The sequence below is a fragment of the Orbicella franksi genome, chromosome 7, assembly GCF_964199315.1.
Source record: "Orbicella franksi chromosome 7, jaOrbFran1.1, whole genome shotgun sequence".
Lineage (NCBI taxonomy): Eukaryota > Metazoa > Cnidaria > Anthozoa > Scleractinia > Merulinidae > Orbicella > Orbicella franksi.
The window spans coordinates 28,066,247-28,093,678 of record NC_138151.1 but is presented as its reverse complement, the minus strand read 5'-3'; the positions used below and the strand labels follow the sequence as shown (position 1 = coordinate 28,093,678).

At 39.6% G+C, this 27,432-nt stretch overlaps 3 protein-coding genes across 4 annotated transcripts; 1 reads left to right on the top strand and 2 right to left on the bottom strand.

Moving 5' to 3' along the window:
• Window positions 1-92: 92 nt before the first annotated feature.
• On the bottom strand, window positions 93-5,541 carry LOC145491646 (BAG family molecular chaperone regulator 1-like). Its single transcript, XM_081470857.1, has 7 exons — window positions 5,423-5,541; window positions 5,197-5,328; window positions 4,493-4,575; window positions 3,069-3,182; window positions 2,367-2,474; window positions 1,207-1,269; window positions 93-598 (listed from the first exon to the last, which is right to left on the bottom strand). The coding sequence occupies exons 1-7, from the start codon at window positions 5,469-5,471 to the stop codon at window positions 536-538; spliced, it is 612 nt and encodes a 203-aa protein (XP_081326983.1). The 5' UTR covers window positions 5,472-5,541; the 3' UTR covers window positions 93-535.
• On the top strand, window positions 5,506-16,398 carry LOC145491643 (endonuclease G, mitochondrial-like). Its single transcript, XM_081470854.1, has 9 exons — window positions 5,506-5,694; window positions 7,490-7,599; window positions 8,814-8,893; window positions 10,202-10,311; window positions 10,395-10,501; window positions 11,305-11,413; window positions 12,139-12,175; window positions 13,147-13,233; window positions 14,740-16,398. Exons 1-9 carry the CDS (start codon window positions 5,579-5,581, stop codon window positions 14,899-14,901), a joined length of 918 nt encoding a protein of 305 aa, XP_081326980.1. The 5' UTR covers window positions 5,506-5,578; the 3' UTR covers window positions 14,902-16,398.
• Window positions 16,399-16,460: 62 nt separating this feature from the next.
• LOC145491644 (uncharacterized) lies at window positions 16,461-25,178 on the bottom strand. 2 transcript variants are annotated; one of them, XM_081470856.1, is made up of 3 exons: window positions 24,683-25,178; window positions 17,878-18,064; window positions 16,461-17,098 (listed from the first exon to the last, which is right to left on the bottom strand). In XM_081470856.1, the coding sequence occupies exons 1-3, from the start codon at window positions 24,743-24,745 to the stop codon at window positions 16,542-16,544; spliced, it is 807 nt and encodes a 268-aa protein (XP_081326982.1). In that variant the 5' UTR covers window positions 24,746-25,178; the 3' UTR covers window positions 16,461-16,541. The 2 variants fall into 2 exon arrangements, with proteins under 2 accessions (XP_081326982.1, XP_081326981.1); XM_081470855.1 differs by having other exon boundaries at window positions 21,313-24,771.
• Window positions 25,179-27,432: the final 2,254 nt, after the last annotated feature.

Below are 27,432 nucleotides of genomic sequence, written 5' to 3'. Positions count from 1 at the left end.
GAAAGTTTCCTGAGACAAGAGTGTAATTACTCAACATAGTAAATAGTGTAAAAAGAAGATATCATAAGCTGGTCAATGAGATTGTACATTGGAAGGTGCTATATTTTATTTTTTCAATAATCCGATCTTTCAGAGATCACTTCACAAAAACAATAGTTTGGTATTATTCTTTATCTGTATTTTAAAAATATGTACTTTCAAATTAGGCTTTACTAAATAAGTACGTAGTGGAAAAACCATTATATTAAACGTTCCAAATTCATCCTGCAAACAGTACTGCAAAAGGAAACAATTCGGCATTCCGGGCAATAAATAATTTCTCTTAAAATACAAGTTTCTTCCGACCATTCTCCTGTTATAACTTCCAAGGTGTTCTCCAACCTTGGTAAATGATGTTTTGGCTTTCCTTTCAAAATGTGGGTAATTTTTCGCGTAGCAAAAGAGAAACTAATGTAACAGTGACATAACTGCCTAAGGAAAGTGAAAGTTGTTCTTTTTAAATCTTTTCAAAATAAACTGAGTTTTCCAGCATTGGCTAAGAATTCTCTTTGAGGGATTCGATTCTAGTTGATGTTCTATCAGTCTTGTCCAGTAAAAGCTGAAAAAAAATAAACTAAACGTGAGAAAACCACATGACGTCTTTACATTTAGACTGCTTTGGAATTAACAGGAAATGTAACTGTGGATTAGTCATAACAGTAATACATGTACATACGCACAGTTTGTGACAAGAACAGTAAACGTTGTCAACTATAGGGCACTCTCTATCACTTAATTGTCAAGGGTAAAGGAGAAGTCTGCTTCTGACCGTGTGTCCCATTAAAACACCAGAGTTTGTGGGCAAGACACTTGCTCTCACAGTGCATCTCTCCACCCTTATGAATAAATAGGTTAGAGCGATTTAAAGCTGGGGGGAGGGAGGGTTTGATCCTGCAGTGGACTAGCATTCCATCGAGATCGGAGTAGAAAGATTGTACCGTATTGAAAACTGGTATTACATCTGGCGATATGAAATTCTTTGGCTGGACGCAGACTATAGAGATACCAGATTGAGCTGATGCGATAAAGAGATGAACCAAATAAAACAAAAAACGTTGACTCTGTAATAATGTTATCACCCATCATCAGACAGAATTAGCAGGTTAAAATACACATAGATCTGCTATTTATAACAAAACTACCACTTATCATTGAAATGATACTGACCTGAATCCGCTGAACCAATGATTTCTTTTTTCCTCTTGCTTGCTGTAGACTGGGATCTATGAGCTGAAATTGTTGAGCATTAAATCAAAAGCTATTTCTGGTACTTTTTATTGACTCCAGACAGACAGACAAACAGAAAGACAGACACGCACACAGACGAATTGTATCTGTTAACTTTTTGGTGTTTAGAGTTGTACCCTGTGTGTCTTTTCTGGTCCATTTTTCTTAGTTATGTTTAACATAGCATTCAGTTCTGTGTCAGGTATCTGGTAGAACCTCCAACAAGCAACTCAGGACACTTTGCAGCTAGTGACCAGTCACAACATAAATTGAAGTAGATCACCAATACCCCCTCGCATGATAATTACGTAGTAAATTGAGTGATTGTTCACCTTGGTGTGCACCTCGTTGTGGTGGTACAGCTTGTGTGCAACTAGTCCCCTGAAGAGTTTACATGAAGGGTCTGGTCGCAGGGACTTGTCCCAAGAACAGTTCACATGAAGCGTTTTGAGGAACAAGTCGCAGGAACTTGTCCCAAAAATTCAAACTGGTTTGAATTTGTGGGACTAGTCGCAGGGACCAAATTTTAGTCCCTGCAATTAGATTTTGTGGTAAAAATGTCCAGTTCACACGATGGGACTTGTCCCCTGCGACTTGTTGCAGGGACCAGTTGCAGGGACTTGTCCCCTCATGTGTGCCGATCTTAAGAGCTCGGGGCTTTCATTAGGGGCTGGGAACCGTTCAAATTGACCAACTGTGAGGATGTTTTTGCCCACTTGCTTTGACCATCAAGAGGTAAGTTTTTCTTATAACGAAGTTCACCTCAAAACGTTTTGGCCACCTGTGAAAACCAGCTGAAAATGTTAATGAAACCCCTGAGAGCTATGCTGGCTGGGTCTTCCGTCCCTGGCAGGTCTAACCTTGCTAGATTACAGTCTGTAGTCAAGGGGTTGAGACCTGACAAAGATTAGCCCTTGATCCACCAAGTTGGGGATTGAGGTATGAGCTAATCACCCATTCCTTTAAAACAGCAATTAAATATGGAAACCTTGAGGTCTTATGTATCACTTGGCTTGATAGGGAAAGGTGCGAAGGTGAATTAAGTGACTGTTAAATGTTTGCAACATTATTGACGATTCCTCAACTAAGATTCCACTAACCAAGGCATCCAGGCCCTCAAGAGTTTTCATAAAGTCCTCACTAACTGCTTGTATTTTTCTTGATAGCTTATCCAGTGCCTGGGTGACCAGCTCTGGTTGAAGAAATCCCTGTTGAACATATCAATTTGTAACAGAACAAGGCAATTAAAACTGAATAATTCTAAATACAGAAACTGAGAGAATAGGCCATATTTGTACGCTTGGTATCGGACTAGAACTAGCTTGGAATGGAGACTCATGCCAAATATAAATAACATTCATCTCTTTTAAATGATGTTCCCAGTGTTAGCTGTGTAGTGTAACAGATTTCTGAGGAGCTTCTGCTTATTTGGTCTATGTTTTCAGCCCCCAGTCCCTGCCCTTTACCCATGTGGAGGGTTCGGTTGCTGGGTTTGCCAGCTGTGGTTCAAGTGGTTTCCTGTCTGGGGATGGGCTGGTCTCAATGGGCCCCCAGACATCCCAGGTTACCATCTTCAATACAGATTGATGCAGTCAGTATGGTTGTTAATCAGAAACTGCCAAATGTTGTAATTTGAAGGACATGGGAAGATCATAACAACCAGGTACAGGGGTTTCACAACTTGTCATCATTTTAGGGACAGCATTAATTTAACTATTAAAGAAATGAGTAATTAAATATTAATAAAGAAATAATAGTTATCTATTTCATTTAATTATCACAAGTATGTTCAGTATTTTGACCTTTTCTATTCCTTGGAGTTCTTCTAGATTTTCGTTGAGTCTTTTCTCAATATCATCCACCTTCTTTTCAGCTGCCAGAATTGCTTTCATGTTTTCTTCAGCTAAAGGATCAAACTGTGCCAAGATGAACCAGAAATAACATCAAAATGACAGGAACAAAATAAATTCACTTGGCAACTTCAAAATACTTGGAAACAGTGTTTCTTAAAAATGACAGGGTATGCCACTTATTATTAACTTAACCATGAATCCTGCATAGGTTCTAAAACTGGAAGAATGACAATTGATCTATCATGTTGCTGAACTACAGGGTTGTCACTAAGTGCAGGCTGCCGGTGAAATTCGCCGGCTGAGAAAGAGGTGATCACTGGCAGGATTTTGACGGGCAATCACTCAGTAAAGGACAACGAACGGTTTTTAGGTTACGCATGTACAATGATTCAATATCTGAACCACATTGAACCATCTAAAGGAAAAGTTTGGAATCAATTCCTGACTACCTTGAGTATCCGTGCCACTATAACAAGTAAAGTAATTGAGGGAAAATCTTATTTTGAGCACTTGTTTAGTGTGTTGTCTTTCTGTGTACTGCATCTACCATCTTGTAAACATGAAGCTTGGTAGCCCTGCATTCAAGGTGTTGCAAAAGATTGGGGACAAAAATTTTGTTCCAGGTGACCAGCTCAATGAAAATCTGAGCCAGAAGACTATTTTCTTATCTTGTATCTAGTACTTTTTAAATTTTATCTTCTATTTTTAAATTATCATGATGTCTTGTAATTTTAATTACCGGTATTACATTTTTAGTCCAGGGCCCTTCTGGATATCAGCCTCATTGCTGAATGGGCCACCCTGGCTAAATAAAGTTTACCTTTACATTTACCTTTACAACCCTCCATCTATTAGATCAGTTTGATTGATATTTTTGTCTTGTAAATGCAACTTATCACTGCAAAGCTTTTGTAATGGTAAAGTCTGCAGCAGACCAAGTGGTATAAACCCATAGAGCTTAATATCCAGGTTTCTGTAGTACAAAGTGACTGTTTCTACTCCTCCCTGGAGGGATGCTAGTCTATCAAAGGACTACCCCCAGCACTAATTCACTGGCACCCATTGGAGGGAGAGTGGAGTGGAGACTGAGACACTGTTAGAGCAAAGTGTTTTGCCCAAGAACACATCACAATGTCCCCGGCCAGGGCTGGAACCTGGACTGCATGACCCAGAGTATCTTACCCATTAGGCCATGGTACCTTCTGCTTTTGTAGGGAGTAGTTAATTGGGGAGTGGTTAATTGAGCACTGTACACCGTAGTGTACCGTACCTTCCAAAATTAAATCAGAACCAGGGAACTACACGTAAATATAATGAATAAAATGTAGAATCTTAAGATTCTCAAATGAAGGTTAAATGTGTGGCAGTCTGACCTTTTTGCCAATTAACATTATCCTACTTCCCTTCTTCACTCCAAGCAATTTTAATGGCTGTGGAAATTCTGTTAAAGACTGCCCTAAAACAAGGAAAACTTACCTTAATATTTGTACTAAACAATACTTACATACTCTATCATTGAGAAGGGGGGATTTTTTCTCCATCCAGTTTAAAATTATTCAAGTTGAGTCAAAGAGACTAGCAGAGGTTTTTGGATTTAATGCTATTGAACTCAGTCTGTCTTGCCTTTTAAAGCAGCGCTTTTGTAATATAAACTTATCTGAGGTAACTATTTGACCTGCATAAAATTAAACTCTTTATATTAGTTCTCATCTCCAGGCATTTATCATGATAGAAATTACATCATTTCAACCATAGTCATTTATGAGGTCTTTTTGAGCTAATAATTATCCAAAATGTTTTTCACTGATATAACACTACAGTTGACCACATTTCTTAAAGGAGATACAGAAACTCAAGGTGTTTTGCTTTTCTATAGACCCCCTCATCGTTTATATTGAGAAAATCAGTTTAAATTTCAAACAATAGAAATAATTCAATAGTGTATTTCGAGCTGGAAGAAATAAGGTTGAAAGCTGAATTAGGCTGCCTCGCCACTTACATGCAAGCTTACTACGAGTGAATTATTTAAGGATTTTGTACAATGAGACAGAAATATTACATAGTATATGAACAGTACCTTTGAAAATTAGTCTCTGTGATCCTCGTGGAACGTCAGTCAGCTGAGCTGCAAGATTTGCCAAATCTTCCACAGTGGGTCCCTCACCATCACTGCCTTCCATCGGCAGCTCAACCGGGTACTTCTTTGCACCTAAAAGCAACGCGAAACGACCGACGAATGATCCAATTTTGATCAGGTATTACTTGATGGAGAAATCAGCCGATGATTAATAAGTTTTTCTTACCATGAACCAACGTAAACTTTAGCATGCCTTCGTCGTTTCCGTCCGCCATCTTGAAATTTATCTCAATCTGCGCACACTCCTCAAATTATACCGCTATGCTATCGTTGACTGACTGCGGATTCATAGGTCTTGACGGAATGGACGGAACAGGCGAAGATGAGAGCAAAGCATTTTGTTGAATTTTTGAGAACGTCGATGCATCGTCTAGCCGTGCCTGTGGTTTCAGTGGTAGCTGTTGGGGTTGGAGGAAGCCTTGGAGTTCTCTTTGAAAGGTAAAAAGCTTCGCCGTGCGCTTTTTTATAATTTGTGGAAATATCGATCACTTTATAAGTGATCGATATTTCAAATGAAATATCATGAAATTTCATGTGTGGTGCAAATTAATTTTTACCACACATGAAAATTGTTTTGTTACTGGTCAAAATTTCAACTTCAGTTATTTTTGCACACTGTTATCAATCGAAATGCAACCCTTGTGTTTCTTTAAAATGATATGTTTTTTCAGAAACAGTTTTCACTATAATTTTGCCATCCCCCGGGATGGGGCGCGCGGGGGGGAGGGGGCTCTCATGTAAAAAGAACGGGGGTGCTTGTCGTACCTTTAGGGGGTTAAAACAGCAGTTTTGGTACCTCTTTGGGTGTTCAGCCTCGAAAGGTCCACAGCGTGAGCTTTTGCGGTACCTTTTAGGGTATTGAACCAAAAATATTATGCCTTGATATATAATGGGCATGAATCATTCAAACAAAATTTCTGGAAATTTCAGTTTAAAAGTAAATGGATTGGCTCGGTCCAAGTGGAAAAGTTCTAAAAATTGGTCCACCTTTTGAGGTGGACCACCTCCCTGTTTGGTATTTTCCTTGTACACTACAACATGGAGGAAAACACTTATCATTGCAGCTTTTACGGATTGTCAACAGCAGATTTATCAGTGTTACTTGTACATCCATGTGCAGTTACAACAGGTCTGTCACTGCTTCGCAAGCCAAGTTTAAGTTTTGGCTGTTAACAGTTCTTTAAAACGATTTATTTCCTGAGAGAGTTTGGAATCTTCCTTTTGTTATTCGAAAGTGGTGTTTGAACTCATACGGCAAATATCTGGAAACGGTCTGCTCAAAATAACCCATTATACTGGTTAAATTACTAAGGATGAAACAGCTCACACAATATGATTGATATCCCCATCGAAATCGTCATCTAGCTCTTATAGGACCAGCCGTGAGCCTCCATTTTAAGTGAGTGTGACACTTGTTTTGTGAGTGGAATTCCGGACCCGTCATGATCCATTTGACACCAAGAAATTTTCAAACCTCGGCCTGGAAATTTTGGTTGAATGGATGGCACCCAATGTGTTGTTTTAGAAGTGGTAAAAAATTTCAAGCCACACCCACAGAACAGGATCTGGATGAGCACCCCTCTCCTTTTTATAAGGAAATCCCCCTCCTGAGTGCCCATCCCACCAACTCCATACATACCACCTGCCCATTACCCCACCCCTGCTCGGTAACATTTTTAATGTTGTTTTTTTTTTTTTAACAAAATGTGTCAAACATTTCTGTATTGTATGAAAACAACACTTTATTCCCTGGGTTTAATCTTGGTCTGCATCTTGTACCTAGTCTACCATCTGCATTTGGTACCCTGTCTGCAAATGTGAAACTGCAGAGCAGGTACAAAATGCTGTTGCCTAGCAACATTGGTGAAAGCCTCACTGAGCATTGGTTACCATGACAACTGTAGCTTCCCCCTTACAGCATCAAGTTCCGTTTGTCTAAGCAGTATCCATATTTTAAATATGTAGTTGACTTCACTTCCCAATGGAAATGCTTTGTCATGGACTCAGCTACATACAAACACCCACTAGCAGTGCTTAAACCTCCACTAAGTGAACACTTCTTCTAATAAGCAGATACTTTTTTCTGGTTCCTATGGTAAGGAAGTCTTTGTATGGCAGGTTTCAGTTGTGTTCTAAGGACCACCATTTTGTGTAAGGTGTCAGTGAACTATAGTTGAGTTTAAAATACTTATTTATTACCCAGCTATAAATATTACTTTATTTTGTTTCACAGAAAGAGGCTTCAACATGGTGTACTTTCTGCGGTACATGCAAAACCAAAACAAGATGTTGTTGATGGTCCAGGATCCAGATTGTCAGAAATAATGAGATTTGGATTTCCTGGTAGTTGAAATATAATAATATTTATATGAGAAATGTTTATTCATTGATCACCAAAGAGTGTCAATTAAATTGTTGGTGAGATAGGGAGGTTTTCGACTGAGTGTTGTAAAACCAAAATCAAGTCAAAGTGATCACTCCAGATAATCACAGTGACTATAAGGACAAAACAGTGAAAAAACCCTCAAAGTGAATACATGGGGCCAGTGTGAAGTATCGGGAAATGTATGCCATCACATCACAATAATATTGCTTTTGGGATGAGTAAGTGGCGCAAGATTCCTCTACCAATGAGTCGTAATGCAAGACCAAAGCACATGCAAATACTTTGGGCACTCAATTGAAATCTTTTATTGTGACTTTGTTGTTGTAGAAAATGTCCATACCTCTTGTGTGGAAGGTTGTTGGTTTGAACTACCCCTCTCCTATGGAAACTTCCAACAGTTCAGCGTCATATTTTGTTTTAGAAATGTTGGCTTTTGACACCCTTTTCCAGGATCTTGAGATTTCCATTATCTTTGCAATGGATTATCAGTAGTGGATCCAGACCTTGAGCTAAGGGGGGTGGGGGGTTGTTTTGCTTGCCTTGCTGGGTTTTCTTCCTTCTGTGATTTCTTCTTTTTGGGGGGGGGGGGTCCCCCAGGCCCCTCCCCTAGATCCGCCGCTGATTATTGTGTTCAAAAGACCATCTGCAATGGTAATTATAGTGCAATCATTTACTCCTATAGGTAGTCATGTTAGAGCGGTTTTCCCCTGAGTGTTGAACAATAATCAATAGTTTTGCCTAACTATGCTACATGTTTGGCTCCAAAAAAAAAAGAAAAAACCCTACACCACTTTTTCTTCCAATCAAGAGTAAAACCAAAGCCAATCATGACTTGCTGACACTCACTCACACACACTTTCCCATGCTTCACATCAGCTACATGCATTTAATTCGAGTTTTGTACTATCTGTGCATGTGTCCCTTGTGATTGGCTAAAGTGATTGCTTTGGTTTTTGCTCTAAAAAGTTTTTTATCATAATTTTCTTTGTTAATTTTCGTGGCTCTGTAAAATGAACCCTGTGGCTAAATAAAGATTTTATTGTTTAACATATATTATTACTTGATGACTGATTACTGTTGCCACAGTTGTAGGAAAAACTCCAAACCTAGTACCAGTTGTCTGTCTCCAGTTTATAGATTAAGTTTTCTATAAAATGTTAATCTTCCATAGGTTTTGATAATGTCAAGGCCAAGGATGATTATGTTCTTTCATACAACCGCCGTCTAAGACTCGCAAACTGGGTAGCGGAGGTAATGTTTTGGCTAATGAAATTTCTTTCTATGGTAGTCATTGTTCAGGGTACTTCTGGTGGTCTTATAAAAAATTGTTTTTCTATTAACAGATTTTGATTTACAAGTACGTGAGTAAATAATTAGTTATTTTTGGTTTGATTTTTCTGATATCAGTTTTTTACTATATTTTTTCTGATTCAACACTGCTAGTCCCCAAATAAATGTCACATTTGATTGATCTCCAAGGCAGAGTTGTAAATACCCCCGTAAAGCATTACTTTATTCATGGTATAATGAGATAGAGCTACAATTGCGACAAAAGCAGTTAAGACGGTTCCAACATATTGCATTGTCAGATAAATTTGAAATTCATGATTATTATCAATATTATGGGGTACTCAATTCCTCCCCCACTCCCCCTTTCAATGTGGTTTTAAGTTATCAACAGGATCTGAGTTCTGCATAACAACATTGATTGGGGGTGGTGAGGGGGGCAAACTGGGCAGAATTACAATCAAAGCAATGGAAAAGTACTCTGAAGAAGTGAAATGTCTCAACACTTTTGTCACCGATTATAGGTATGGCTAATGAATAATTTTCTTTGTGTAATGAACACAAGGCTTAAATAAACTGTTGCTGTCAAATAAATGCTGGGTTCACAAGACCAAGTTTGAAATTATTGTTGGGGGCATTTGATTAATCAAGAAGATAACATGGTATTATCCACTTTTTTTTCATTCTGCTAACAATATTGGGCAAAGAAACACACACACAAATCAAACTGGTTTTAAAATTCCATTTGAACCCAAACCTTCTAACCAACAGCTGATGACGTAAGCTGTAAGTTTTATTTGGTAAGAAAGCAGAAAGCCGGTATGACAGACCAAAATATACTTTTACTGAGTGATGTAATATACCATAACAAATAACAGAAATCACATACACCTTAGGATTATTGACTTTTCTTAATAATCTTTTATGTGCCCCTTTACAGAACAGTATAATTAGTTTAACCTGGTTATCTTAACCAGGTTAACCTGGTTAACCTGGCAGTAGCAGTAATTAAAATTAAGGGTGTGAATTAAAACACGGGGGTTTCATAAGGGTCACGTATTTGGGCAAATTGACCAGCTCTGTGGACAATTTTGCCCCCCTGGTTTTGACCATCTCAGTTCAAAAAGGTTTGCCTGCCTGTGAAAACCAGTTGCCCTCCCGCTGAAAATGAAATGAAATCCCTGAAAACATGGTTAATATTTTGAGTTGTGTTGCTGGGCAAACCCAAGTTACACCTCTAAGCAATGTTGTTTTCATACACCTTTTTTTCAGCACTTGACAGCTGTAAATGTGTACAACAGAGATCTTGACAGAGGGCGTTGTGAGTTTGTGGGTGATCCGTCAGTTCATCCCTTGTTTGCGACAACAAATGACGACTACAGGTTTGTGGTAATTAGGTAAATAGTACTGTTGTATTTTTAGAGTGAACATTAATTGTGCTAAATTTGGTTGTGGGTGTTTTCAGGAAGAGTGGATATGATAGGGGACATCTTGCTGCAGCAGCCAATCACAGGTCTTCCCAGAACTCGATGTGTGCCACGTTCTTCCTGAGTAACATGAGTCCACAAGTTGGTGAGCAAAGATAAATCATCAGCAATGTTGTGTCAGCAATGAGATGCCTGTTGAACCCAACATCTACAAATTCATCAAGTTAAAACTAAGGAAATCAAAACTGTGATGTTGGTTCAGCTTTGCGATATACATTTTATACCATGCCATAGGAAACACAGCCAATCAGAATACAGGAAAGCCGTTGTATATTTGACGGTATTACATACAACCTTCCCATCATGCGCCGTGCTTATGGCGCATTGATTGTGTGTTCATCACTGTATTTTTCTATGGCGTGGTATAAAACAGTTATACAACTCTCTCTCATGGTATACCATGAAATATCCCACTTGTCACTTGTATTTTCTTGGTATAAACAAACTCACCTAAAAGTTCCTGTGTATACTGGCAAAATACAAGTGACTTGTGAGATGTTACGTTGTATACCATGACAGAGTAATGCATAGCTATATGCAACATAGTTTCCAGTTCCATTAAGTTACCATGGTTTTCCCAGAGAAAAGAACTTGGAGCAAGGCAAGAACCAACAACAAACTCAACCCACATGGGGCACTCCTGGATTCAAACCTGGGCCACATTGGCGGAAGGCAAGGGCTCTCATCACTGCACCATCTTGGCTGCACATGTATTTTCAGATTTTATCTCTGCGTGTGCCATTTCATTATTATTGACAGTAATCTGAGTCCTAAAAACTATTTATCTCAAGGAATACACCTGATAAATCATCAATTAATGTACCTCATATCATTTAGTCTTTTTAAAAGGTGTTTAATTTTTGACACAAATTTCTTTTCTTAAGGCAGGTTCAGGATTTAACCGTGATGCTTGGGAACACCTTGAAAAGTATTCACGCCATCTGACGAAGTTATACAAGAATGTTTATGTTATCACTGGTCCTCTCTTCTTACCAAAGTAAGTCGAAAAAAGAAAAACAGAAAAAAAAAAAACACTAAGTCCTCTTCCGCATTTCCTTCCATATTGGGGCTGGTCACCTTGCACCAGGAAGTCTCGCCACCAACGAACTAGCCAGCAAGCGAAGTCCCCTCGCCAACAAATTTCCAATGATCTAATAACGTTAACAACGGAACACATATCGTATCACGTCACCGACAACATGTTGACATCGAAGTTTGCAAACAGACAAGCTAACGAACTTACGAGTCGACTGACATTGTAGTCGCTCGAACAGGTGATACACTTTGACTACTTTACTCTAGTTTATCTTTTTGTTGGTGTTTGGTGGGGAGGAGACTTCTCTCGGTTTTTTTTTTTTTTTTGCTTGCCCTCCCGGCTTTTTGTCCTTCTGCGATTTTTGCTCGTCCTCTAGATTAGCACGTCGTTGGTCTCTGTTGCTGTTTGGTTTCTGTTTTGTTGATATATTTAATTGGATCGTGTTACTTATTTTTATTCTACAACAAGCATTTTTTTAAAATAAAAATGTTGCACGCCCTGAAAAAACAGTTGTCACATTTACACCCTTACCTCCCCACCTCCCCACATAACAGCCAGCTCTCTATAACAGCCACTTTTCTCTGTCCCCAAGGTGACCATTGTGGAGAGGTTCGACTGCATTATGCCTGTTCGGAAGGCACCACTATCATGGTCAATTTTTGTTAACTTATGCTGTTTCTCCACAGACTGGAAGCTGACAATCAACTTTATGTGAAATATAAGGTTAGTCTTAATAAAAATTACTATCGGCTATTGTAGCGTTTTGTTTTTTACGCGAGTAGAAAGGAAAAAGTGAATCGTTTGAAACACAGCCGAATATGCTCAACTTGTGATCGGTAATGGCTGAACAATCCACTCTGCTTTTTGAGCTATTTTGTGAGGAGAAAAAAGGAAACTGACCCTGTCCCCCCTACTTTTACTTGTTTTTGTGTACAGCACCTAACTATATACCAGAATACGTCGGCTTCTTTGTGAAATTTTCAAGAACGGAGAAGATGAGAAAATCCTTTACAAGAATTGGCGTCTCAGTCTGGAATTCCATCCTACATTGTGAAATTACTAATTAAATCCAAATTCCGAAATAACCTTAAGGAACTACTTGCTTCGATGCGTTTCAATGTGAAGATGATTACATTGAACTCTCCTAACTTCACTCTCTAACTCTACTGATAACAGTTTTCTAGTCGCTTGTGTATGTGTGCATTTATTTAACAAATAAAGAAGTCTAAGCCGTGTATTACACTGTGATAAAACACGACGCATTTGAGAACACAAGGGAAATGTGCGGCTCGTGTTTTCTACATTTCTCAAGAACATTTCTACATTTCTCTTTTCTACATTTCACGGCTTTAGCTCCTTTATGATATAGATTTTACACGCCGCGAGTGGTACAAAGATGGACAAACTGACGGAATTTAACACCAGTTAAGTGCTACGTGCCTCGTCTTCAAAACTTTCTGCTGCTTCGCAGAGAACTCCACCACAAATTTCTTCGAAAAGAAATGTTTTTCGCCGTCTCTAACAAAGATGTTGACTAGAGGTAATGGGGCGAAAAACAATAAAACACGCTTTTTCTATGTTTTCGTATACTCTGATGAAACATGGGTTTTTGACCAATCAGAGCGCGTGCAGGGTCCTATCTATATTGTAATTACTAATGCTCCATTTTCTTTGTTTGCATTGTTACATCTTAGTTGATTGGGCAGAATCGCATAGCTGTTCCCACACATTACTTCAAAGTGATCCTGGGCGAGACAAGGAATGACCAGTTAGAACTGCAGGTTGGTCTCTCTTCTGTGACAAGTCGGTGAAAATTCCCGAGTTCATAATGCCATCGAGAATTAACGCTCTGTGCTATTGTGGCGTTACACAGTACCTCACTGTTATTTATTTTCGCGGGAACTTAATTTCGTGAAAATGAAAGAGGCATATTTCGCGGGACTTAAATCTCGTAAATTGCCGAAAAAAAAATACGTTAACAGGAACTAAATTTCGTGAAAATTGTCAAAACACCGATCTTCATTACTAGTATCAAACAGTTAGTCTCAGAATTGTCAGAACTGATTTTTATCTTCCAAAGCAATAGTTTCAAATAACACTGAACAAAACCATATAGCTATATATAGTTATACAGAGTACATGATACCAACTATTTGCGCTTACAGCTGGGGAGTGGTGGGGGAGGGGGAAAGAGCTGACTCATCCGGCCTTTATTACCCCAGCAACTCCTGCTTTCTCCCCTCTTGGCAATGTAGCGCGCTGATCAAAGAATTATATAGCAGAATATTAAATTTCGCGTAGTTAATTTTGGCGAAAACCTTTTTTAGACGGGTCGTAAGTCTCGGGAAATAAGTAACAATAAAGTAGGTCTTTGTTAAGGCTTATGCACTGGGATGATCTTGTCTGAAGCCCCCGGGGGAGGTGTTTCCCTTTATATCATGCATGCCATAGAAAAGACATCCAATCAGAATGCGGAAAAGCCGTTATTTACTCGACGGTATTTCACGACACCTTCCCACACCTTTCCACCGTACGCGTAGTATTTTGACCATTTTAGTCTGCAGTGGATCGTGGTTTTCACTCAACCATGGAATTGGGATTGAAGTGTAGATGAAACTTATTTTTGTGCCGTAAACATCGCGGAATTTGAAGCTCTTCTCAAATCTGTATGCAAATTCGTGATTAGCTGAGATCACGTATCAGGGAAATGCAGCAATTCTAGTGATCTGCAATAGGGTATCGATTTTGCGTAAAGTCTGAAATGGAGTATCGACAATCATATTTTGGTCTGAAATCTTGGAGAGTACCCACCAGGTTTGCAAGACACGTAGACTCTTTTCCCCAGATCTGACGTCTATGCGGATATTTACGTAGTAAATTTACATAGCAGTAACGTGTACATCACTTTCAAGTCCTACTTCACATTAAACTTTATGAGCACTGGACGTTTCATCAAACTCGGAGACCAAGGAAAGCTAGTCGGGACGACGCGATATTTTCGGGCGAAAGTTTGTAACAAGAGCGGGAGAGCTCCTGAGCACTTTTTCTTACCGAACCAGTTACAGAAGCGTTTGAATTCCCGCTGATCTAAACATCCGCCCGAAAATGTCGTCCCGACTAGCTGCCCCTGGGTCGCCGAGGATGACTTTTTACCAGCCCCCTGTGTAACATAACATCCCAGCCGGTAAATTTATCGTTTCTTGGACTTATGCCACTTGTGGTAATGCACATGTTGATCATATGTCAAGCACACACTGATCACGTGTTTACATGTCTTTTCGTTCCAGTCCTACATACTGCCTAACCAACCAATCAACGAGAAGACACCGCTACATATGTTTCAAGTCCCGGTGGAAACGATCGAGAAGGCCTCGGGCCTAATTTTTTTCGACAAGGTTCCGCGCCATGCTATTAATCAGATTCGGCCGACGATTGCCTTAAGCAGCTGACGTTGGTATTGCTAGATTCGACTTAGGTGAATATGGTGGCCATGATGGTTTTCGAGTTATAATGCTATTTAGCCATAAGGTCAGCGGAAGGGGGAAGGGAGGGGGCAAAGTGAAACTCTGGAAAGAAGACCGTTTTTGGAAAATCAGCTCGTCCCAATAGTCAAGCATCTCTGCCAGAATCATATTTCTGGGGCGGATACAGGAATTCAGAGAAGGGGTTCCGGTGGCATTCTCCCCCGGAAAATTTTTAAAATTGAGGTCCTTGGAAATGGGAAGTCCGGCATTCTGAGGTCACGTAAGCGTGTTATAATATCCCATTTCTTTTAATTTAGGGGTTTCAACAGAACCCCCCTAACCAACCCCTCAGATCCGCCCCAGTATTTGAGAAACACGTTATGAATAGGTAAAGTAAAATTAGGATCGACCTACGTAAGATGGACACCTGATGATAAATTATACCACGTAGTTTAGTTGTAGCGATAAGCATGTGATGAAAGGTTCGGTTAGCCTAGCTGGCATTTCGGTAAGCCTAAAAGCTCTCTGGGTAGCCTTAAATAGCACAACGATTAGCCTAAGCTAGCTGTGGAAGCTTGCGGTTAACCTGTGTATTGGGGTTAGGAAAAAGGAAGACAGCACGAACAATAACCATGTAAATTTTCGAAAATTTCTTCCCGGGAATTTCCGTTCCATGTAATTTTCCTCCAATTTCCAGAATTTTCGGTCGAATGGTTCAGATTTCGAAAAAAATGCAACATCTTTTCTCAGCACCAGTTGTCCTCGTTTTGGAAAGTTTCGGAATTTTTGATTGAATGGAAAACTCCCTTTGTGTCAACTACGGAGTGATCGTTGGTTTGGAATATATAGATACCCGACATCTTGACCACCAGTCTTGTGTCTTTTATAAAACCACCAAAATGGCCTAAAAAGCATGCTTCCTTCCCGGGGGGGGGGGACTTCCATATAAGAAGGACAGAGGTCCTCGTCGTACCTGTTGGGAGATAATGTGTTGTTTTAGAATTGCTACCTTTTATGAGCGAAAAAAAAAATTCAAGCCACGCCCACGACGCTTACCTCTTAAGGATTTCCGACGAGTACCCCTGTCGTTTTTGTATGGGAGTTCCCCCCCGGGGCTTCCATATGCAATACAGAAAGCATAATTATCATAGCTACAAAAAACGTATCAGGAATTTGTCGATTTTATCTTGTTTGCTCCTCCCCCCTCCCTCTCCCCCACCTCACAAATCACCAGCGCAACTTGCATAGACTTGAAAACAAACATGGCGGATGGCTAGCTGTTTGTGTAAGAAATTATTGCATTGTCAACGGCCCAGTTCCGGTTTCATCTCAATTTGCAGTCAACAAAACCGGTCATCATGAAATTTTCTTATCATTTAATTTGTTTGTAGTTGTAGAGCGGAAAATATACTTTGTTAAATTGTCACAATTTTGTCATTTGTACGAAACTTTCACATGAAAATTAAATGTCTTTTACTACAATATGCCTATTTGTTTTTTCTTTTCCTAAGCCCCTTATGTAAGTTAAATTTCTGAAAGTGCGGTCCTTGCGTGACTACGTCATACTGCCGTAAAATCCTTCCGTCAAGTGACGTTGCGTGACACAAATGAAGTCGCGCAAAACGTTACAGTACGTTTACATCAAGGCACTGACAAGTATTTATGTCGATGTTTTGGTTATTTGCCTTGCATTTGTCCTGGAGTATCTTTTTGCAATGACAGCCGCAGTTTTCAGCATCCCACTCTTTGTTGTGAGCGCAGATCTGTGGAGCTGTGTCACACTTGCAGGCACAAGTCTTGATATCCCAGCTTTGAGTTGCTCCGTCACACTGCGATCCATCCTCAATGCAGTTGCATTTACAATGGTCTGCGTTCCAAATCTGTATCTGCGGATCGCAATCACTGGCTGTCTGGATACAATCGCAACTGCATTGGGTGTGGCTATACAACTTCATACTCTTAAAATCCCACTGTTTGTAGATTATTTCCAAAACTTCAACATTGATGGCGTCTTGCGCCGTGACAGCGCAGTGTTGGGCGTCCTGCAACGAGCAACTTCCACCGCAACGATAAAGGATGACGAAGCTGGGATATAGGGAAGTACCAAATACCCTGGGTAACTCAATGATTGCTGGTCTTGGTTTACAGGTGGCGTCTTCCGGTATGACCGGTAGGTTATTTACTGTAAAAGAAACAGTTAGCATCAAAACCCGCTATCAGTTCAAACTTAAAGTGAGGTACTGGTAACGAGTTATTTAACGAGTTAATTAACCTAAACTTAACGTTGAAAAAAAAACAAATGGCGACTGCGTGACAGAAAGGCCGAACAGATAAAGCACTCACTCAAATGTGTCACGCTTTTACGGTTCCGCCGTTGCTGATCGGCCAACCTCTACTGGTCACAACATTAAACGGGACTTTTGAAATGGACAATCCGACTTACTTTGTAGAATAAAGGCCGAGGGCAGGGGATTAATTCCATATATAAGCTTTTTAGGTATGTGCCGCTGTGACGGGTATGGGTTTTAGGCAGTTTAGTCTGGGAAAGGGTAGAGAAATTAGACAGATTTGCTCTAGAATAGGGTATAATTTCAAGAACAGGGTTCTTTACCCAGGAAACTCGGAAGAGACCCTGAAATATTAGTTTAGCATATGGTAGACTACGATAGTGATAAAGTTTCGTCATGGAAAATGGTTAGTCTCGGATAGGATAGGGGTTTTTGGTGGCTGGCTAGTTTGGAATAGGATTGCAAAATCAAGCTGATCGTGGTCTAGTATAGCGTAAGGGTTCCAGTGTCCCAGCCGCACACCCCCACCCAAAGATTTACTGAGTACCCCCCTCCCCGCGGTAATGGAAACACTGTTAATACGAGAATTATGTACCACAAGAGAGCGGCGTCTAGTGCCCACGCGAAAAAAGAAAAAGGTATCCGTAGCCATCTGTCTAGCTAACATACTTACGTTCTGTAGTGTTAACTCCTCCAGAATGCTCCGGCACGTCACTGGAGGTCTGAGAGCTAGTCGATGCGTCATGCCGTATTACAGATATAGGGGAGGCGCCTGCTTTATAAGCCTGGTATCTCCTCATAAATTCGTCTCGTGGAATTTCCATCTTCTCAAGAAATACTGCAAGGCCTCTCGGCAGAGCCTGTTGATAAATGTGCTATTCAACCATTAGATTATTCGCACCCGATTCCTATCATTCTTAGAAATCGAGAGCGAATAATCTAATTGTTTTAGTATATTTCTACTAGTCCTTCAAACTTTATCTAAATCCTCTTCACAGGCACTTCTAATTCGAAAACGCGAAGAAGCGGCCGTCTTGTTGACAAGCTCACACTGCTACACCACTCACTATCTACAACAGAATAGATAGTAGCGTAGCCAATCAGAGAACGGCATTCGTTATAGAACGCTAGCAGATTTATACTTAAATTTGAGAGAAATTTTCATTGCTGAAAGGGATACCGGTAATTTCGCAAATCTATTTGACGGATTAGTGCCTAAATATGAATTCTGGAATTCTCAATTATAGAATAATGAATATATGAAAACCCTTGATTAGTTAAGTTCTTAGAAACCTGAACTAAGACAATGATAATAACTTAAGAATAATGAAGGCCAGTGGGATTCTTTTTATCAGTCATAAATGGAGGACGACTGGACGAATCTTCAAGGTTATCTGCTTGTTGTTTCTTGCGATTTCGCTCCTCGATACCCGGTCTTAATTAGCATAGATTTTGACGATTTTACTTCTCCCTTTACTACTTAGTTTTTGTTTCGATTGAGAAAATATATCAAACACTCGAGATAATGTTTCATTGGCTATCCAAACACCTTGAATTTCGTCAAAAATACTCCGTTGCGCGTCGTATTTTTAGCTTTCTTCTCGGTGTTTGGATATCCCGATGAAACATTGTCTCGAGTGTTTGATAAATTGCCGCGGTCAATCGTTTTCGGGTCACGTGGTCAGGTGGGCGAAAAGTGTTATCCGGGCCATCTGTCTCGGATACGTCAACGAAATCGATTGTCTCTGAAGGCCTGGGAGAAAGCCGTGCAAGGTGGATTGGAAAGAACGTCCTGGTGCATAAATGGAATCTAAACCGTGTAAAATTGTGGTAAATGTAGTTGCTAACCGTCAAACATTGAAAGTTCAATAATACCGCCTCCGTCAACGGAAAGTAAGGTAACGTCATAGTGTAATCAGCGAAATGAGCCCCACCTTTTTTGTTGTCTAGGGGTAAATAAAAAATACGTTCGAACTTGATTTATGGCTCAAAAATGCACGTTCATCGTTGAAACTTGGTAAATAATGTTCGCACTTAGATCGAATTAGAAATTAACGATCGCAGGTGAATTAAAAAAACGGGAAGTCATCAATTTCGGACAATGCTTGGTGTCAAGATAACACTGACACAACTGATCTATCTAATCTAAAATTTAACAATCAACCTTCCAAGAAAAGTTCTCTTAAGATATCGGTCAAAGCTAACTCCGAATTTTAATGCGATTCATAGGTTTGCCTGAATAGAGTCGTTTGCGAGTTCAGACACCAATGAAGTAGATTTGCCAAAAGTCAACCTTTTCTTAATCCTTGACTTATACTTATCTTCCTCGAGCGAAGAGAGAGGGGAATCTTCGCGCGACGAAGTCAGGAGGGCAATCTCTCGCTGGTGCGAGCTCGAAACTAACAATGGAAATATTATTGGAAAGGACTTTTAGAGAGTCTACCAATAAAGCTGCTTTGGGCGACAAAGTCCTCAAAGAGCAAATAAAGTAAACATGACTACTGAGCCCTGCTGTGCTGGATATCATCAAAAAGGGGTGGAAGGCTAACAGAGTTCATCTCCCATATAGGCCTTATGCCTTAGGTAATCCATCTCAAGATATTTTTTTGTGTAATTTTTTGTTACCTAGTTCTTCTGCGCGCGGATAATAGAAGAACGCGCTTTGCGTGGATGTCTTCGTGGACGATGTATAAAATGCACGTGGAGCCGCTTGTGGTGTAAAAGTCCGCATCATAAGATTGACAATTTTTAGACTCTCCTGGGATTTCCAAAGCCGCGAGTGATCTAAATACAACTTAACCAACTTTAATAGTAGAGAAACATTTCGTTGTTTGAATTGTTGCCAATTTGCATCGTTTGAATAATTCTTCTTTTTTTGTACGCAATCATTTGACTGAGAAAGGTTTCTGCGAGATTTCTGTTTATGACAAGACTACGGTGATCGATATCTCCACCCAAAAGCGACGTACGACATTTGAACACTGGTATATTAACAGGAACTTGCTAGAGGCATTAGAGTTTTTTTTTTTGGGGGGGGGGGGGGTGGGCGGCCTAATCGACCTGTGCAATTCTAGAGTTTGTTCCATAGGCCACATTCGATATATCATCATTCTAGCATGGCTCCGAGGTCTTCAGGATAAACCTCTACATTTGGTGGTGTTTTCTTTGTATGCAAGTCTCTTTTGGGAACTGAAGGACAAAAGAAACTTTAAAAATTTGCAATTTTGACCCGAAAGCGTCGGCGCCATATATCGAACGTGGCGTATTCTCGACGAGAATAAATAATAATATCTGGAAAATATTTCGCATCTTTCAATCTCTTGCCGAAACATACACTTACGACAATGCTTGTATAGATATTTTGAATTAAAATTCAATGTTTCTTTACAATCCTTCATTGCTACGTGACGATAAAACGGCAAATAATTGTAAATCGTATTTTACATTTCCAAAAACAAACAATGCACCGCTTAATGTGTATGGAACTTGAAATTTTAATTAAAATCGTATCAAGCTTCCCAACCTATCAGTGAAAAATAAGGCAAGATTTACCTTCCGAGAAAAACAAACAATGTACCGGCAACACGACGCACGAAAGTCGGATATCGTAACTGTTTAAGTCAGTAATAGGGGTTAATTTTTTTTTTTTTGACTAAAACTTTCAAATGCTATTTAGTGCATCTAATATTGTATGTGAGAAAAACTTCTCGATACTTTGTATTCAGCTGTGATGCAATTTCATTTTTGCTTCCGATTGTGGAAGTTACATGTTGGCTTTCTACGGGCTGTAGAAGAGATAAGAAGTTTTCAAACAATCAGGGAAGGGTTTAAATCCGCATTATGTTATTAAAAGGAAAATAGTTGAGATAAACGAAGAATGACAATTTTGCCTGAAAGTCGAAATCGTAAACTACTGCTCTTCGGTTAGAATGGGATTGTACTCACCCTCGAGTCTTTTAAATACTATTTATTCAGCTTAGGAGCGAAAGTCTGAAACTTGTCACAAATAAAGGAGAATTTTCTGTCACAAACCCAACCTAAACCATCAGAAATGATAATGTATTTAAGTTAATCGAAAGAGACGAGCGTATTGCCCAAATTTACTCACCATTGGGTCTGAAAACGAACACGACATGTGAACGGTGACGAAGATAATGAAGACTATGGAAACCATTGTTATGGATACTTGTGTGAGAGCAAAATATGACGGTGAGGGCTTGAACGGTGCTTTTAAACATTGTTGTTTCGCTCAACGCGCGGCGGAAAAGCGTCGTGGTCTATGATTGGCTTAAATCCTCGTGACGTCACGATATTTGATTGTTTCCCTTGCAATGGCATCACTTGACATTTGAAAAATGGTTCTTCAACCACTTCGTTTACAGCTAAGCAATACAACAGACCGAGAGCAATATCAATTCCGAGGTATATTTGTGGATAGGATAGTTGACTTATTACGGGTTAAATAAAATTAGCTCCATTCTACCGTATCCGGAAACAGCTTCATCTCGCTCACCAGCACAGGACAGTTACGGTCCAAAAGAACAACTTAGTTTATATTTAAACAGAAACCTTCAACTAATTATTCTTATTTTGTGTTGTATCACACTTCTACTAAAAGATCTGTCCACAGTAAGTTTTTTTTGTTACTGGCAACAATACAAACATGGACAATAAGATGTAAACAAGCAAGGTGAAGTCACGTTAACGAGAGAAAGAGAGTGTGAAAAACGAAATAACAACGGAAAACAAAAGAGTTAACTGTGGCTGTTACGTTTCCATTCTCAAGCAGATTGGTCTGACACTTTGATTGACAGTGCTTTAAAATGGGTTTAGAATAAAGTTGACTCCCTTTCAATCCAAAGCTGTCGAAAATTACAGTTCGTTCGGCTCCGTGAGTGGTCAGTTACGACGCAAAAGGAATGGAAAACAAAAGGAAAAGAAAAGAAAGGAAATTTCCATTTGGATTGACAAAAGGGCTTTATAGTAAACACTAATTTGTTTACTTAGCTGGACGTTTGTTCAAAGAATCGAATATCTGAAATGTTGGTGTCGTAAAAGCTGAACAATATAAGATTATTACAGACTGAATTTTTGTTACAAAGGTTTTTCAAAGTCAACACCGTCTACTATAGTTCAGTTACAACTCTATTATTTGTTCATTGCCCTCTGTTCCTCTTTGAGACAACAACAGACTCAGCTAGCTATAGTTTACAATGAGAGACGGTTTAGAAAAGTCGCCGCATTACTAGCGGTTGTATTACAGTCTTGCGAAAATTATTCCCGAAATGTTACTTATTGTGCAAGTTTTTTATCCCCGGCCGGGGGTTCGATGTTCATTGCGGCTTATTGCATCACACCGGTAAAATATTCCCCGGGAGGAAAAAAAAAAAAATCCCCTTAATTTTACTCTGAAGACGAAGTTCTTTTATGGTATACTGTATAAAGAAGACTGAGAAGGTAACTCGGCCCTGATTTCGGTTGTTTTGAACTGTATGTTGCGTTGTTTTTAACTTTTCGTTTTATCAACTTTTCCGCGATATTAAACATATGGTAGAGATGAGTATTAAACAATGCAGTAATTCCGACCTGCTTACTTGTTAAAACTCACAAAAATTGCTTCCTCGTAGGAAATGTGAAGCGCAAAAACAAGAAAAAAAAGAAAGTGCTTCTTAAAATTAAACTCATGTAAACATTTTGTTCTACCCTCCATCGTTAACCAGAAAACCGGTCAGAAGTTGACTTGATTCTCAAAATTATTTCTCGACGGAAAAAGTTCCCAGAAGACCACTTTTCCAGTGAAAGTTTCTTGGATACGACATTTATACCTAATATAACAAATTGGCTGAGCTGGGTTTCTGTTAATGCATACCTAATCTCGAAAACTGACTGCAATTAAGATTTTCTCCGCTACATCAATGTTCAGCTAAGTATCAAAAGTTACAAAAGTATTATTGACACAGTTTCAGTGTTCGTCAGTGGGAAATAAGGGCGGTTAAACCGCCCGGTGATCAATATATTTTCGATATTTTTTTAGGATCGCAGGGATAAAAAAGTTTTATCAGCCAGTGGTTTCTTTGCATTCCGCTGTTCTTTTTCCTGTTAAGTTGAATTCAAAATGTTTTCAAAGATAGTTTTCATATTTCAAATTGTACCGGATGCCACAAACCTTTCCGGGATAGCATTATTACGTAATCGATGCTTTTATAGGTTTTAAATGTTTTGTTTTGCCATTAGACAATGATTAGAAATATGTTAAATCGAAGAAGAACGCAACTGAAAGATCCTTGGTAGTAATTCGCCATTAGCCAATCAGAAGCCGTGCCTACCGTCCTGATATCCTGAGAAATGACGTCACTGACTTGATATGGCTACGATATCACATTTGGGTGTGGTAAATACTTATGTCGTACCTGTTTTTGGTGTGCTTCGGCGGCATATCAGACGCGTATGGGTCTTTTGGGTCAACCATGTCTCGCCAAAATACGAACCATGGCGAGACCAAACTCGCCAGATATGTCGACGACGATTTCATAGGTATAAATATTGGTCATAAGTGTCACGTTTTTTCCGCATTTTCGGACTCGATTATTTGGCAGATAAAACATCAGACACGAAAGGGCTTACTTAATTAAGACCTGCCCAGAACAATAAAGCAAAAGTGTGCAATAATCAGCTTCTCTTGCAAGTAAAAAAAAAAAAAAAAAAAATTATAATAACCCATAGATCTGAAAATTGATCAAGTTGAAATATCTGAACCGTTGAATTCGAATCTTGGCCGGAAGGAAGAGAAAACCTTTTCTAGTTGAAATTCGTGCTCAGATTCTCGGTAAAACAAAAAGAATTTAAAGTCCAGCTAAATATTTGTGCGGGGATTATTCAGTGCCATTGTGAGTCCCTGAGGGATAAAACTCTCACCAGAACAACAGATCCTTTCAACCTTTTCAATAACTTTTCTAAGAAAATGAGGATTAAATCGACAATTTTAGAGTAAAACCGTACACAAAAATTTGTGGAATTTTTGGTGTTGGTGGTAAAAGCCTGGAGTAAGATTTTCGTCTATACAAAACGCGATTCTTCAAAAATCACTGTTTCTCGAAATGGTGAACCGTTAAAACACGCGCCGCTCTTGAATAAGTCAATGACTGCTTTGTTCCTTCTGTTGGAATGCCATGGTTATCAAAACATCGCAACAGCGTTGGCAAACTTTGATTTGTCGTCTCCTGTCGTTTTTACTATCTTTTAAAATTATATAACTTCTGTAACGTTCAATTTATTTTTCAAGCCTGATTTTATGCAAAGAATCGTAACAGTTCAAAACCTTTTCCCCGGTTTGTTCACTATTATGCCTATGTACTGTCAAACGGCAAGTTGTTCAAAACGGTCACTTGTTTCAGCGCTTTCAATTACGCCATTTCTTTGAGCAGTTTTAGCTGAAAAGAACAGAAAATTTCTTTGGTATGGTTATCGGTGTGACATACCTTGGAGTCCACAGATGGAGCTTGAAAGAGGAGCGGAGATAACAGCAAAAGTATAACCAGCATACTTCAATCTTAAACTGAGTTATTCGAATTCGTGAAGAGTTTTATGCAAATCACAATTCAAATCACTGATCCGTGACATAATTCGGACGCAGTGATGACGTGGAGTGCGTGACGCTGCTCTCTGGTCGGCCATGTGTGACCGTATGGCACCTTCTCTCGACACGTTCGCCGGAGATTGTGGAATCTGCGAAGACTCTGCGAAGCAAAGAAATACTCTCCCTCGTTTAATTCTTCATCGGGCAAACAAAGGTAGTTAAAGCACACTTTTGCGGCTGATTGCGCCTCAGTTATTCACGTGAGCAGCAGGAGTAATAGTCAACTTTAGTTCCGTGAAAAATCGATCGCATAAAGACCTTTAGAAATCTTGACCTTGCAACCAACCGTGTCTAATTTTAAGCCTTCTCTGAGCACGTTCAGGGAAATAAAATACTCCTCCTCGATTTATTTTCACGTTTTCGCATTTCACATATATTTCAACGCTTTTTTTCTTTTTTTTTTAAACCGCGTTCTTCGCCACTGCAAATGAGCGCGCGCTCTTGTTATGCACCGTACTATTTACGGGGGAGGATAAAGTAGGTACGCAAAGCCTGCATTTCGTGGATTGTCGATTTATGCGTTTTGGGTGTTTTTTGGTTGTTGCTGTTGATATTCGTGTAAGTGGGAGAGAGCGACTTGTCATACAGACATGTTCTTCAAGCTGCGTACAACTCGCATTTCAAACGAGCAGTGGAATCCCGACTTTGCCACCACCTGGGTGAACAGAAATCAGTTATAAAATCAGTAGGGGGAGTAGGAACAAAGTGCCTCTGGGAAAATCTATTATAGTGAGAGTCCGTGATACAAAAATTTGCTTCTAAAATATATTTCATGAAATACACGATTCCAAAGTTTGAGACGCCTATTAGGAGGAAACTGACATTTTTACGTGTCCTTTAAGTCAGTTGTGCCTTTTTTCCCGAGGGGAGGGGTACTTTGGGAATTTCTGAGTGGGGATGTGCCGCTGGGACCCTGGAACCCTTCATCACGAGCCAGAGCTAACCGGAAGCTCAAAAATTCGCCAGGTCCGGTTGCTATGGGGTGATGTCATTTATCTGTTAGGTTGCTGTCATCGCAAGACTTTTGCGATTCTATTGTGGTTAGCGATAATTGCTTTCAGTGAGATTGTGTACAAAATTAACCTGGTTATTTTCAGATATGATCTGGCCACATAATTGATGTTTTAAAATAAATTTTCATAACGCGGGAATATTGCGCGGTCATATATAAAAAAAAGACTTCGACTTCGAATGAACCCGTCATCGGTCGTTAAAAACGGACACAAAACGAGATGTGCCTCTGAGTTAGAAGATATGGTGTCTCTCTGACGCATTTGTGCGAAATTGAGCCAGTTTCCAATCGAATTTGCCTTGAGGAGTTAAAGAAGGCGCGTGGGATTTCTTTTCACGGGAAGGGAAACAAAGGAGCTGCCCTGACTATACATTTGGATTGGTTTTCGCTTAAACCATAAAACAGTTGTTGAAAACCAAACGAAATCGCCAGCCACGATTGATTTATACGTGAATTCATTCACCCAAGAACGACGGAGAGAACCAGAAAGTGTTTTCAGCTTGCGCTGCCCGTGACCAACCTCCCAGAGAATCGAATCAAGACAACAGCTTCAAAACTCAACAAGTCAAACGCACCAAGTTAAGTCTTCCGATTAATATTCTATTTATATCATAACTTACACCCATTGTCATGCTTTTAGATTGTATGGGGTCTAGATAGCTACTAAAATGTTAAATCACTATTTTCATTCGTGGGTTAGACCCTAGACTGAAGTCCATGGTACACTAGTTTTCTGAAAGACGAATCCAGATGTATAGTAAAATCACCATGTAGCCACACATTATAAATCCGCTCTGGTTTTCCCACGCAAATGTCCTCGCAGTATTTCTACGTTACCGAGTGCTACAGGATATTTTACAAAAACCACATTATTTTTCAGTAATGCGTGACACTATACGAAACAAAAACAACAACAAAATCGTCATTTTCCCTTGCTCGTTCATATCATACGAACATGTCACATATCCTTTCTGGTTCATCCAGGCTGAAGTCCATGCAATACAGTTGCTGAATACTTCGGGATATGTAACAAAATCGTCATAGTTATTTTTCCGTCGTGCATGACATTATAGGAACATGTTACATATCCTTTTCTGGTTCACCCAGGCTGAAGTCCATGCAATACAGTTGCTGAGCGCTTCGGGATATGTAACAAAATCGTCATAGTTATTTTTCCGTCGTGCGTGACATTATGGGAAAATGTTACATATCCTTTTCTGGTTCACCCAGGCTGAAGTCCATGCAATACAGTTGCTGAGTGCTTCGGGATATGTAACAAAATCGTGATATTGATTTTTCCGTCGTACGTGACATTATAGGAATCTGTTACTTATCCTTTTCTGGTTCACCCAGGCTGAAGTCCATGCAATACAGTTGCTGAGTACTTCGGGATATGTAACAAAATCGTGATAGTTATTTTTCCGTCGTGCATGACATTATAGGAACATGTTACATATCCTTTCTGGTTCATCCAGGCTGAAGTCCATGCAATAGAGTTGCTGAGTACTTCGGGATATGTAACAAAATCGTGATAGTTATTTTACCGTCGTGCATGACATTATAGGAAAATGTTACATATC

Excerpts from the sequence above, each read along its gene's own strand:
- LOC145491646 (XM_081470857.1), bottom strand. The coding sequence starts at position 5,471 with ATGGCGGACGGAAACGACGAAGGCATGCTAAAGTTTACGTTGGTTCAT. Across the intron at positions 1,270-2,366 it reads TTGAGGGCCTGGATGCCTTG|CTCATAGATCCCAGTCTACA; the intron begins GTTAGTGGAATC and ends CAACAATTTCAG. Across the intron at positions 599-1,206 it reads CATTGGTTCAGCGGATTCAG|CTTTTACTGGACAAGACTGA; the intron begins GTCAGTATCATT and ends ATTTTTTTTCAG.
- LOC145491643 (XM_081470854.1), top strand. The coding sequence starts at position 5,579 with ATGAGAGCAAAGCATTTTGTTGAATTTTTGAGAACGTCGATGCATCGT. Across the intron at positions 5,695-7,489 it reads CTTGGAGTTCTCTTTGAAAG|AAAGAGGCTTCAACATGGTG; the intron begins GTAAAAAGCTTC and ends TTTGTTTCACAG. Across the intron at positions 12,176-13,146 it reads AACTTTATGTGAAATATAAG|TTGATTGGGCAGAATCGCAT; the intron begins GTTAGTCTTAAT and ends GTTACATCTTAG.
- LOC145491644 (XM_081470855.1), bottom strand. The coding sequence starts at position 21,378 with ATGGTTTCCATAGTCTTCATTATCTTCGTCACCGTTCACATGTCGTGT. Across the intron at positions 18,065-21,312 it reads GTTCGTTTTCAGACCCAATG|GCTCTGCCGAGAGGCCTTGC; the intron begins GTGAGTAAATTT and ends ATTTATCAACAG. Across the intron at positions 17,099-17,877 it reads AGGAGTTAACACTACAGAAC|TAAATAACCTACCGGTCATA; the intron begins GTAAGTATGTTA and ends TTTCTTTTACAG.